Below are 14,251 nucleotides of genomic sequence, written 5' to 3' on the forward strand. Positions count from 1 at the left end.
AGAGTGTTGAAAGTTTCCAAGAACACCGTGATCTCCATTATTGGGAAATTGAAAAAAAAAAATGAAACTGCCCAGACTCTGCCTAGCGCTGGCCGTCCGACCAAACCGGGTGAGAAGGACCTTGGTCAGAGTTGACCAAGAATCTAATGACCACTCTGACAGAACTACGGAGTTCCTTGGCTGAGATGGGAGAGCCTCGCAAAAGGACAACAGTTTCTACAGCACTTCACCAATCTGGGTTTTATTGGAGACTGGCCAGACAGAAGCCACTCCTGAGAGAAAGGCACATGTCAGCACGCCTGGAGTTTACAAAAAGGCACGTGAAAGACTTGGAGCATAATATACAGGCAAATCCGAAAGATTCTGTTTTATGGCTCATCCCAAACCATCACACTTTGTTGAGGTTGGGTGATTGTGGAGACCAGGTCATCTGATGCAGCACTCATCACTCTTCTTCTTGGTCAAATAGCCCTTACACAGCCTGGAGGTGTGTTGGGTCACTGTCCTGTTGAAAAACAAATCATATTCCCACTAAGCGCAAACCAGATGGGATGGCGTATCGCTGCAGAATGCTGTGGTAGCCATGCTGGTTAAGTGTGTTTTGAATTCTAAATAAATCACCGACAGTGTCACGAGCAAAGCACCATCACTCCACCTTATTCATGCTTCATGGTGGGAACTACATATGCAGATATCATCCATTCACCTACTCTGTGTCACAAAGACACAGCGGTCAGAACCAAAAATCTCCAAGTTGAACTACAGATCAAAGGACAGATTTCCACCGGTCTATTGTCCATTGCTCCAGTTTCTTGGCACAAGCAAGTCTCTTCTTCGTAGTGGTTTCTTTGCAGCAATTTGACCACGAAGGCCTGATTCTCCTCTGAATAGTTGATATTGAGATGTGTCTGTTACTTGAACTCTGAAGCATTTATTTGGGCTGCAATTTCTGAGGCTGGTAACTTTAATGAACTTATCCTCTGCAGCAGAGGTAACTCTGGGTCTTCCTTTCCTGTGGTGGTCCTCATGAGAGCCAGCTTCGTCATAGCGCTTGATGGTTTTTGCGACTGCACTTGAAGAAACTTTCAAAGTTCTTGAAATTTTCCGGATTGACTGACCTTCCTGTTTTAAAGTAATGATGGACTGTCGTTTCTCTTTGCTTGTTTGAGCTGTTCTTGCCATAATATGGACTTTTACCAAATACGGCTATCTTCTGTATACTATATTTCATGGTGTTGATGGCTTCGCTATTATTCTATAACGTAGAACATAGTAAAAAGAAAGAAATAACCCTGGAATGAGTAGGTGTTCTAAAACTTTTGACCGGTAGTGTATGTGGATTAAAGCAGGGATTGGCGCATCCATTTTTGGTACCCACAGTTAGAGCCACTTGGTTGAGTTCATCCAATCTACACGTTTGGCTGAAGTTAGTCTCACCTTGAGTTGTTTATGTATGCCAGTGACAGCATCCACAATCTGTTGTTTACTTTTTCTACAGGCAGTAGCAAGCATGATATAGCATTGTCCCCCGAATGTCCATATCTTAACATTTCCCCAATGTTAGTGAAGCTGCACTACAAGCCTCAAAACTCGAAGCTATGCTTCGGTTCCCAAGAAAACCTTTCCCTAGTTTTTATTTTCAGCCCGAATGTAGTTATTTTTGCAAAAATATTGGAATGTTCTAATTCTCTGATACCTATGTATTAATAACCGGTGAGTTTGGTCACAGCTGACAATCTGCGTCTGTTGTTAAGATAGTGGCCGAGTTCCTGCCCGACTATATTGCTGACGCATGCCAGATCTTACAACGCCTGGATAGGTATTTTACATGTCAGTATTAGGAAGGTGTTCTTAATGTTTAGTACACTCAGTGTATTTTATAGCAATCTGGTGCCTGACGGCACAGTTGACGACGTGGCACGCAACCACTGGTTGATGAAATGCGCATCTAGTCACGAACTTGACCCTTAACCCAGTGTTTCTCAATCCTGGTCCTGGGGACCCAAAGGGGTGCACATGTTTGTATATGCCCTAGCACTATGCACCTCATTACACTAATCAGCTCATCATCAAACCTCTTTGATTGGTTGAATCAGGTGTGTAGTACTAGAGCGAAAACTAAACTGTGCACCCATTTTGGATCCCCAGGACCAGGAAAGAAACAGTGCTCTAACCTCATCCCTCAGCTGTTTACTCTAAAAAGTGGTCGTTAAATATTTTTTTATCCCAGACTGTAGACTTTATAGTAGACTGGTGAGCGACGTACATTCATTTTACCCCCAAAAACAACACTGTAGCAGGGTTTTAAACATCACTAAACAGAAACCTGTTAGACCGGTGTTTCCCCAACTCCACTCCTTGAGAACCCCCAACAGCACTCATTTTTGTTGTAGCCTCTGACAAACTCACCTGATTCAACTCATTGAGAGATTGATGATTAGTTTACAAGTTTAATCAGGTGTTCTTGTCCAGGGGCTACAATAAAAATGTGTGCTGTTGGGGGTGCTGGAGGACTGGAGTTGGACCATAGAGAATAGACAACAGACATTTTGATTGTTTCTGATGTGGTGATTAATTGTATTTATTTTACATTACTTCATTCTTTTCATGATAATTTTTTTTATTTCACCTTTTATTTAACCAGGTAAGCTAGTTGAGAACAAGTTCTCATTTACATCTGTGACCTGGCCAAGATAAAGCAGTGCGACATGAACTACAACGGAGTTACACATGGAATAATCAAGCGTACAGTCAATAACACAATAGAAAAAAAGAAAGTCTATATACAGTGTGTGCAAATGGCGTGAGGAGGTAGGCAGTAAATTGACCATAGTAGCAAAGTAATTACAATTTAGCAGATTAACACGAGTGATAAATGAGCAGAGCCCTAAGTCCTGAGGCATGGTCCATCTGGCCTGATGACTCCTTGCTGTCCCCAGTCCACCTGGCCGTGCTGCTGCTCCAGTTTCAACTGTTCTGCCTGCGGCTATGGAATCCTGACCTGTTCACCGGACGTGCTACATGTCCCAGACCTGCTGTTTTCAACTCTCTAGAGACAGCAGGAGTGGTAGAGATACTCTGAATGATTGGCTATGAAAAGCCAACTAACATTTACTCCTGAGGTGCTGACCTGTTGCACCCTCGACATCCACTGTGATTATTATTATTATTTGACCCATCTTGGCCATGTTTAGTTATAATCTCCACCCGGTACAGCCAGAAGAGGACTGGCCACCCCCCATAGCCTGGTTCCTCTCTAGGTTTCTTCCTAGGTTCTGGCCTTTCTAGGGAGTTTTTCCTAGCCACCGTGCTTCTACACCTGCATTGCTTGCTGTTTGGGGTTTTAGGCTGGGTTTCTGTACAGCACTTTGAGATATCAGCTGGTGTAAGAAGGGCTTTATGAATAAATTTGATTTGATGTGCAAGTAGAGATACTGGAGTGCAAAAGAGCAGAAAAGTAAGTAAAAACAATATGGGATTGAGGTAGGTAGATTGGGTGGGCTATTTACAGATGGGCTATGTACAGCTGCAGTGATCGGTTAGCTGCTCGGATTTAAAGTTAGTGAGGGAAATATAAGTCTCCAGCTTCAGCGATTTTTGCAATTCGTTCCAGTCACTGGCAGCAGAGAACTGGAAGGAAAGGTGGCCGAAGGAGGAATTGGCTTTGGGGATGAACAGTGCTACGGGTGGGTGTTGTTATCGTGACAAGTGAGCTGAGATAAGGCGGAGCTTTACCTAGCAGAGACATAGATAATAAGACCTGCATAAGTATGAACATTTTGTAATATACTTCAACACATTACTACTATAGCACGAAATATTGATCAGCCCAATACATTGAGCTTTTCATGATATACTGTTGACACCATTCTGAATCAGGTCATATTTATTTCTGTAAATCAAGTGTCATTTGTAGTAGTTACTTATAGGATAGCCGATGTTGTGCGCACCTCTCTCTCTACTCTTCTTTCTCTGTGTCTCTCTGTGTGGATCGTTACCGGTCTTCCTCTCAGCAACAAATATAGCATAGTTATTTTTTCCCTCTTCATACTTACATGTTGATTACTTACCAGGAAATATGAATAATGCGAAAACAAAGACCGACCATGTCACTGTGCACATGTGGCTCCGCTGACCGCTCTTTCTCCTGTACAGATCTGTGTGATATGGGAGAGGAGAGGAGGGAGGGTCTGTCTCAGCTGAGCTCCATGCTCCAGCTCTACATCCAACAGGAAGTCCCTAACATCACGCAGGAACTACCCACCGTGGACCCCCTCAGCCTGCTGGCCAAGGTAGATCACTGCAGCTGTGTGTGTGTGCGTGCATGTGTGTGTGGCTTGCATGCATGCGAGACAGACAAACATAGAATGATGTGAAACAAGATGGAGTAGTGAAGAGGCAGGACCCACACTATCGTACCCAGTCTCTCTCACTGCAGCCTTTTTCTCTGCGCTGTTGGTGGGCTGGTCATACCTTCACATATGTCTAAAAGATTCCCAGCAGGCCTGATGTGTAAATGGTGTGTGTTTGTAGACAGTAAAAGTGTTGTTCCTGGTATTCCTGATGATCTCAATGTGTTTCTCAGCATGAAACCGGACCTCTCTCCTCCCAGGTCTTTAACGTGCAGCTGCTCTCCACTCATGTACTTCTCTAGGCTGTTTCTTAATCAGGTGTGTGTGTGTGTGTGTGTGTGTGTGTGTGTGTGTGTCGCATGAGTATACATTTATGTGTGAGATTAACTGGTGTGAAACAGCTGTTGCTTTTTATATTATATGGCTAGCTAGCCTTCTGGGCCCGTCTCTGTCGTATAAACCATCTCACACCAAGACCTGGTTCTGATTACCATCACTGTTCAAATAGCAAACATACACATGTGTTTGTGTGCGTCACTCGTGTGTCAGAGAGAGACAGATGCTCCCTAAAGTGAATCCTTCTGTGGAACTCCACATCTACATAATGCAAATCAGTCCAACTTTAGTCCAGAGTTCCTGGACAGAGAAGGTGAGTTAAGGGGAGAGCAGAAGGAAGGGGGTGGACAGACGGGGATGGACGGACGGACAATGTGACCGTCAGACGGATGGACTGACAGACAGGCAGACAAAAATAGCTGAATGACATGTATAATATCAGACAGGATTCACACTGCCCCTGGGATAACACACACACACATAGCTAGTCCCTTGGAAAAAAGGGCTCTCTTAGAGATGAATGGGATGTTTCACTTTAATAAAAAAATTGTCATGCGAATTGAGGCTGTTCTGAGAGCAAAAGGGGGTTACAAACACAATATTAGGAAGGTGTTCCTATGTTTTGTACACTCAGTGACCAGTTTATTAGGTACATCTAGAACTGGGTCAGAACCCCTTTGCCTCCAGAACAGCCTGAATTCTTTGGGGCATGGAAACAGTGCTCAATTGGTATCAAGGACCCTAACGAGTAACAGGAAACCATTCCCCACTGCCACCAGCCTGTACCGTTGACACCAGGCAGGATGGGGCCATGGGCTCATGCTGCTTACACCAAATCCTGATTCTGCCATCAGCATGACCCAACTGGAATCCGGATTCGTCGGAGCAGGCAATGTTTTTCCACTCCTCAATTGTCCAGTGTTGTTGATCGCGTGCCTACTGGAGCTGCTGCTTCTTGTTTTTAGCTGATAGGAGTGGAACCTGGTGTGGTCGTCTGCTGCAATAGCCCATCCGTGGGCACGAGTTGTGTGTTCCGAGATGCCGTTCTGCACACCACCGTTTTCATTGCGTCGTTATTTGCCTGTTTGTGGCCCGCCTGTTAGCTTGCACGATTCTTGCCATTCTCCTTTTTTATCTCTCATCAACAAGCTGTTTTCGCCCACAGGACTGTTACTGACTGGATGTTTTTTTTGTTTGTCGCACCATTCTCGGTAAACCATAGATACTGTCGTGCGTGAAAAGCCTAGGAGACCAGTTGTTTCTGAGATACTGGAAACGGCGCGCCTGGCACCGACTATCATACCACGCTCAAAGCCGCTTAGGTCACTCGTTTTGCCAATTCTATCGTTCAATCGAACAGTAACTGAATGCCTCGATGCCTGTCAACCTGCTTTCACAAGCCACGGCCATGTGATTCACTGTCAATAGGAGAGAACCATTTTCATGAACGGGGTGGTGTACCTAATAAACTGTTCACTAAGTGTGTTAGAATATTACTATTTTTAACACATTAATTTGATTAATAAAATGTTTAATCAGTCTTCCTCAAATGGTCTGGAGAATGAAGGAAATGATGGTGCACTCTTTGCGAGAGGGAGGGAATCTGATTTGATTAATCCTCAACTCAAGGCTCAGACTCTTCATTTTAGGATAAAGTGGAGTTAGCCTGCCCCAGAGCAGGTTACGTTTGAAGGATTTGTTGCCATAGAAATGTACCTGGTGTCGTGACTTTACATTCATTAATTATTTAATCCACTAACGATGTTTAATTGTTATCCAATTTAAATTAATCATGTAACACTTAACTCATTAGGATTTGGGGCACCACGGAAGAGGTTGTTTTAGAGTCACCATCTCCTGAATTAAACTCTAAGGTATATCTATTACATCGATGAACAGTCATCTTATAAATCTTATCATATCCTCATTCTGACAGTCATAATCACATGCATCTGCAAAAACCACAGCCTTGCTCATGATTCAGTACTACACCAATTGGTTTAATTATTTACTAGCTAACTAAATAATAACACAGAATAAACATACACCCTTTACATGAGATAAAGGTCCCTAGCGGACTGACACAATATGGCATTTTACCCAACGACATGGGGAGAGAGAAAGGGACACTTATCGTGGATACATTCTGTAACTATTCTCACAATCATATAGTTTGCACACGAACCGCCGCCCGTTCAAAATAAGAAATCATGAATGTATTTACGTGTGGGTGCTGTTGTCCGTTGTGTAGTCCTGAACATAACTACAGAGTTCACTCTTCCATTCGCTCCTGAAGCTGCTTATTTGAAGATAAGCCAGTCGTGACGATGGTTCCAGTGCGGTGATGAGAGTAGTGTACTATGGGGATTTGAGACTTGTAGTAGGATGGGATGGTTTGAAGAGTTTGAGATATTTGACTCAGGACAGCTAATCAGCTGTACCAGTGATTGTCTGAGAGGGGAGTTTTATGCCTCTTCCTCCTCGTGTTGGTAGTCAGGATTTCGACCACTTCAGACGTGGGCTGCAGCTCCCCATCTTTCCTGGCCTAAAGAAAGGTGAGTTTATTTCTTCACCTTGTGTTGAGGTTCAAAGTTCCAACCATTTCAGACATGTAGCTATCGCTCCACGCTTTTCTGGTCTAATGTTAATTTCGTTACCAAGGCTTTTTATGCACACTGGCCAAAGGGGACGTCTCCTAACGTCTGACACGTCTTCTGACCTCACTCGGGGCGTGGCTACTTAATGTGCAAAGGATATGATTAGAAGTTCCTAAAATCATATTAATATCATAACAAAAATACTTCATTTTCATATCCTATGCACAACGCATTGGATGGAAACTTGACAGGTAAAGGGGGTATCCTTTTCAATTTACTCTTTTGTCCATAAAGTTTTTAATGACATCACAAAATTAAAAACAATATGACATTAGTTTTCTACAACTCCCCACTGACCAGTCCCCACAGTCTTTGTTAGAATTATTGTTCCATTATGTACTTTTTTGACATTTTTATAGTTTTGGGTGGGCAAAAGTCTGGAGACAAGACATTCCTTTAGGCAATACTGGAGGGTAGAGTGAGAGTCCTCTCCCGCTTAATTTACGACCGGGTGAGGTGTCAAAACCCCACACCAGTTCTCTCCTCCCCTCTGCGGGTGAGAGAAGGCCTGGTTATTGGCAGCCATTGCCAAGCTGATCTGACCCAATATGATCCTCACAGGACAGTCATGACACTGGCTGAAAGGTGATCCACTTTTGTGTCAACGGTTATTCCGAGTTGAACTCAGAATTTACCAAAGCTAGCTCGTCAAACTCCTCTATCCCGCGTCGTAGTACACCCCTCTGATTTGTAAAGAGTATGTTTTTGTACACAGTTAAGGTGTGTTGTTCCTGGTATTTCTGATGATCTCGTTGTGTTTCTCAGCATGAAACCGGAACTCACTCTTCAACCTGCAGCTGCTCTCCACTCATGTACTTCTCTAGTCAGGCATAGGTGTGTGTGTGTGTAATGTGTGTGTAATGTATCTGTTTTTTTGTTGTGTGTGTGTGAGAGAGGGCGTTTAAATGAATGTCTTGTTTAAATTGTTTATTTACAGTTGTGTGATTTGTTAGACTTTTGTGTGTTATGCCAGACTAGAATTGGAACCAGATAGGGGGTTTGTTAAGGTGATGGTCTTGTCAGGGACGCACAAACAACTTGTGTGAATGTACATTTGTGTGTGTGTGTGTGTGTGTTAGGTTGTGTGTGTGAGATGAACTGTTATAAAAAGCAACAGCTGTTTTATATTATATAGCTAGCTAGCCTTCTGGGCCTGTCTCTGTCTTATAAACCTTCTCACACCAAGACCTGGTTCTGATTACCATCACTGTTCAAATAGCAAACATAAACACGTGTGTGTGTGTCTGAGTGACTCGTGTCAGAGAGAGACAAAGACGCTCTCTACAGTGAGTCCTTCTGTGGAACTCCACATCCTATAGTGCAAAAGGGAGAGAGGTACAGACCGACGGGCGGACAGAACTGGTCTGATAAGGCTGAGGCAACATGGAAGGAAGGTAGAATCTCCATTACAAATCTCCATTACAAATGCGTCTCTTCCCCGAACGAATAGTTTAATATCAGACAGGATTCACACTGGCCCTGGGATAACACATGCACACTCTCTGGGATGACCTGGCTTTCCCTAGGGATGAGTGGGTGTTTGTGTGTTTTCACTGTTATTGTATTTATTTATTCGTTATTAAGTCAAAATTATCCTCAGCCTTGACTGGTGTGGAGGAGGAATTCCCAATTAGTGTAGGATAGAAAAAGTGTCTGTGGAGATGAGAAAAACGGGAAAATCCTGATTTTTAAACAGGAATGATCCGATGGGACCTCTGTTACATTCCGACGGAGGAAAAGAGCGATGGAGAGAGCGAGATGGACAGAGGAGTATCGACTCGTTTAATTAAAGTTGCAGAGCGAGGGTTGGTTATCACCCTGGAGAAAGGGAGCGGCAGAAAGGGAGAGAAAGAGAGATTGTGTGTGAGAGAGTTGTTGAAACAGAGTACTCCATGCATTCATGAGCACAGATAGAATATATTCTTCTGTAAGGTTCTGTTACTGTTGGAATCTTTTCAGCTCTTATTTGACTTGCTTGGTTTCTTTTGGTTTCTGAAGAATAACTGAGTAAATTATCCTATGCAATGGGGTGCTGACTGGACGAACATACAGCTCAGAGTTATTTTGGTTTTGGTCAATAACTGATATCTCATACTTGGCGAGGGTTAACGAGAGATGAATGGAGAGAAGAAGGAGAGAGAGAGATGAAGCGGCAGACAGAAAATGGCAGGTCTGTATCCATCTACCCCGGGAGAAAAAGAGAGCTGGAGAGTCGGGGAGCGAGACCACCCACTCAGACGCGTGTGTGTGTATGTGCGCGTAGTGTCTGGCCTTTTGCACTTTGCCCTTTGAACATACGTGTGACATATGTTGGCATCAGGTCTGGGACACTCCTCCTCATCACTCACTCTCTCTTTCACTTTTCCCTCCTTTCATCTCTCCCTTCCCCCAGGCTGAATATTGCCTTTGGTCTCATTCAGTAATAATATGGTGTGGCTGCCTGAGGGAGGGCCAGTGCAGACACACTCATAATTACCCTTGAGGTCATTGAGGTCAATGGCCATACGGCAGACCACCAAATCATATACTGGTATAGACACACACCACATACAGTATTCCTGATAATCCAATGATGGGAACGTGGAGTTGACAGTGGGAGAGAACCACAGCACCTGGGAATGATGGCTGTTGGATGGAATACTACACTGTTTCAGCTCCATGGAATTACCACTAATTCTCATAGTTTATTATGGTATGTCCAGTATTCCGTGGCAGTGTTTCTTAACCTTTTCTTATACCAGGGCATGGTCTTTTCTGGGCAAGGAACAGGCAAGCTATGGCCCTTCCTCCTTGGGTTTATATTAAAACTAACACTATAGATCTAATTAAATGAGTGTCAGGCTTCTGACCAACTGAGGGACCGCTCAGCATTATCCTAGGGACCAGTAGGGGCCCCCGGACCGCAGGTTGAGCAACACTGCTCCCTGGCCTCCCTGTCATTTGATCCCAGGTGCTTGGTAGCACCTCGGTATAGGCAGGGAAACTTCACCTGATAGTAGCTGAATGTAACATGAATACAATACACTATCATGTTATTATGTAGCTGTAACCAATGCTAGGCTTATGTCCGTGATAATTAACTGATATTAAATCCTCTCAATGAAGAGACACTGAAAACGTTCAGAGAGCTGAGGGCCGTAGGTAGTAGTTTGCACATACACACACACACACACACACACACACACACACACACACATCGGGACCAAGGCAATGTGCATTGTTCCACAGTGACTTCCTGTGGGAGAGGAAATTATGCACCTCCGCTGTCCCATCAACCTCTCCTTCTCGCCCCACTGACCTAGCACACACACACACACACACACACACACACACACACTATAGCATCAAATCAAATTTTATTGGTCACATACACGTGATTAGCAAATGTTATTGCGGGTTTAGCCAAATTCTTGTGCTTCTAGCTCCGACAGTGCAGTAATGGCTAACAAATTACACAACATATACCCAATACACACACATCTAAGTAGGTATGAATTAAGACTATATACATATATGGATGAGCGATGTCAGAGCGGAATGGACTAAGATATAGTATAGAAAACAGTATATGAGATGAGTAATGCAAAATATGTAAACATTAAGTGACTAAGATACTGTAGAAGTATAGAAAACAGTATATACATATGAGATGAGTAATGCCAGATATGTAAACATTATTAAAGTGACTAGTGTTCCATTCCTTAAAGTGGCCAGTGATTTCTAGTCTATGCCTATAGACAGCAGCCTCTAATGTGCTAGTGATGGCTGTTTTAACAGTCTGATGGCCTTGAGATAGATGCTGTTTTTCAGTCTCTCGGTCCCAGCTTTGATGCACCTGTACTGACCTCGCCTTCTTGATGATAGCGGGGTGGTTGTGGGCTTGGGTGGTTCATGTCCTTGATGATCATTTTGGCCTTCCTGTGACTTTGGGTGCAGTAGGTGTCCAGGAGGGCGGGTAGTTTGCCCCCGGTAATGCATTGGGCAGACCGCACCACCCTCTGGAGAGCCCTGCGGTTGCGGGCGGTGCAGTTGCCGTACCAGGCGGTGATACAGCCCGACAGGATGCTTTCAATTGTGCATCTGTAAAAATCTGTGAGGGTTTTAGGTGACAAGCCACATTTCTTTAGCCTCCTGAGGTTGAAGTGGCATGACATCAGTGTTACTGTGACCTTGTACTAGTAACCTATATCTCTGTGGTTTCAGCACCAGACATATGCAACACACTATACTTTCACATAGCTTTATTCTATACCTGTATGTATTTTTATTTTTTTTTATTTTTTATTAGTCATTTAGCAGACGCTGTTATCCAGAGCGAATTACAGTAGTGAATGCATACATTTCATTTCATGCATTTTTTTATTTATTTTTTTGGTACTGGCCCCCCGTGGGAATCGAACCCACAACCCTGGCATTGCACACACCATGCTCTACCAACTGAGCCACAGGGAAGACCAGTATTGTAATGCAGCCTGTCATTCTCTATGCCACTAACAGGGGGCACTGTGTTCTCAGGTATGAGCCCACTCTCTTGTTTTAATTCTCTCTCTCTCTCGCTCTCTCACTCTCTCGCTCTCTCTCTCCATTTGTCTCTTTTTCTCTCTCTCCTGCTGGAATGTGTAGAGTAGATGAATAATACATGGGTGGATGGGGCAAGAGAGAAGGAGGGCTAAGAAAACATGTTTTAAAGATATGATTAGGTACCATGTTTTTGGAATGTTCCCTGTGTATAGGCACTTTATATGAGCTGAAGGTGTGTGTGGGTGGTAGAAGGCTCTGGTGAAAGGCTAGTGAGTTTTAGCTGTAAAATACCCCATTAAGATTCCACTCAGTTGCAGAGAGCCTTATTTGGTGTGAGTGTGAGCACTAGTTAATCATTCTTCATCTTAATAATACTACCTCCTCCTACCCATGTACTACTGCCCATGAAATTAAGCCTCGTCATTGTAATGTTCAGTGCCTTGCAAAAATATTCATGCCCATGGCGTTTTTCCTATTTTGTTGCATTACAACCTGTCATTTAAATTGATTTTTATTTGGATTTCATGTAATGGACATACACAAAATAGTCCAAATTGGTGAAGTGAAAATAAAAAAAATACGTTGTTTAAAATTTAAAAAAAAAAACGGAAAAGTGGTGCGTGTATATGTATTCACCCCTTTGCTATGAAGCCCCTAAATTAGATCTGGTGCAACCAATTACCTTCAGAAGTCACAAAATTAGTTAGATTGCACACAGGTGGACTTTTATTTAAGTGTCACATGATCTGTCACATGATCTCAGTATACATACACCTGTTCTGAAAGGCCCCAGAGTCTGCAACACCACTAAGCAAGGGGCACCACCAAGCAAGCGACACCATGAAGACCAAGGAGCTCTCCAAACAGGTCAGGGACAAAGTTGTGGAGAAGTACAGATCTGGGTTGGGTTATACAAAAATATCCAAAACTTTGAACATCCCACAGAGCACCATTAAATCCATTATTAAAACATTTAAAGAATATGGCACCACAACAAACCTGCCAAGAGAGGGCCACCCATCAAAACTCACAGACCAGGCAATGAGAGCATTAATCAGAGGCAAGAAATAGACCAAAGTTAACCCTGAAGGAGCTGCATCAAGGAAAAAGCTATGTCTGGCGCAAACCCAACACCTCTCATCATCCCGAGGACAGCATCCCCACAGTGAAGCATGGTGGTGGCAGCATCATGCTGTGGGGATGTTTTTCATCGGCAGGGACTGGGAAACTGGTCAGAATTGAAGGAATGATGGATGGCGCTAAATACAGGGAAATTCTTGAGGGAAACCTGTTTCAGTCTTCCAGAGATTTGAGACTGGGATGGAGGTTCACCTTCCAGCAGGACAATGACCCTAAGCATACTGCTAAAGCAACACTTGAGTGGTTTAAGGGGAAACATTTGAATGTCTTGTGGAATAGCCCAGTCAAAGCCCAGACCTCAGTCCAATTGAGAATCTGTGGTATGACTTAAAGATTGCAGTACACCAGCGGAACCCATCCAACTTGAAGGAGATGGCGCAGTTTTGCCTTGAAGAATGGGCAAGAATCCCAGTGGCTAGATGTGCCAAGCTTATAGAGACATACTCCAAGAGACTTGTTGCTGCAAAAGGTGGCAAAAAATATATATTTTGCATCTTCAAAGTGGTAGGCATGTGGTGTAAATCAAATGATACAAACCCCCCCCCAAAAAACAATTTTAATGCCAGGCTGTAAGGCAACAAAATAGGAAAAATTCCAAGGGAGGTGAATACTTAAGCAAGCCACTGTACCTTCACGTACTCAAGGGGATCAATGGGCGCGTTGGCCAGTCTGCGGGCTGTATTTTAGAGGCCCCCATATTGGTGGTGTAAAGAATTTTTTTGTTTGTTGCTTTTTTAAGCCAATTTCCTGGAATTCTACACATTTTGCCATGAAGCCGGGAGAAAATGTTGCAGTTTCAATGCTAATTTCCTGCAATTCTATACATTTTTCCATGGCTAATTGTGTTCTTTTGCTCAAACATAACAAAATCAAAACTGCTAAATTCAATGTTTTGGGAATTTTCAATTCTCTGTGACTGTCAAGTTTTTATTTTGATTGTTTGTTCTCACAGTTTAGTCAGTTAGGAAAGCTAAGGCTAGCTTTTTCAAACAGAAATTTGCATCCTGTAGCACTAATTCCAAAAAGTTTTGGGACACTAAAGTCCATGGAGAATAAAAGCACCTCCTCCCAGCTGCCCACCGCACTGAGGCTAAGAAACACTGTCACCACCGATAAACCTACGATAATCGATCATTTCAATTTTTCTACGGCTGGCCATGCTTTCCACCTGGCTACCCCTACCCCGGCCAACAGCTCTGCACCCCCCGCAGAAACTTGCCCCCCCCCCGCTTCTCCTTCATCCAA

The 14,251-nt window shown here is 43.5% G+C and overlaps 1 protein-coding gene across 2 annotated transcripts in view; it reads left to right on the forward strand.

The window, feature by feature from the left end:
- The window catches only part of smyd3 (SET and MYND domain containing 3), a 206,243-nt gene that overhangs the window by 27,407 nt on the left and 164,585 nt on the right, over window positions 1-14,251 (forward strand). For both annotated transcript variants that reach the window (XM_029713882.1, XM_029713881.1), the window contains exon 5: window positions 4,156-4,292. In XM_029713882.1, coding sequence (XP_029569742.1) covers window positions 4,156-4,292 — 137 coding nt within the window. The remainder of the gene's footprint in view (window positions 1-4,155; window positions 4,293-14,251) is intronic.

Source organism: Salmo trutta, chromosome 25, assembly GCF_901001165.1.
Source record: "Salmo trutta chromosome 25, fSalTru1.1, whole genome shotgun sequence".
In the NCBI taxonomy this organism is placed as follows: domain Eukaryota; kingdom Metazoa; phylum Chordata; class Actinopteri; order Salmoniformes; family Salmonidae; genus Salmo; species Salmo trutta.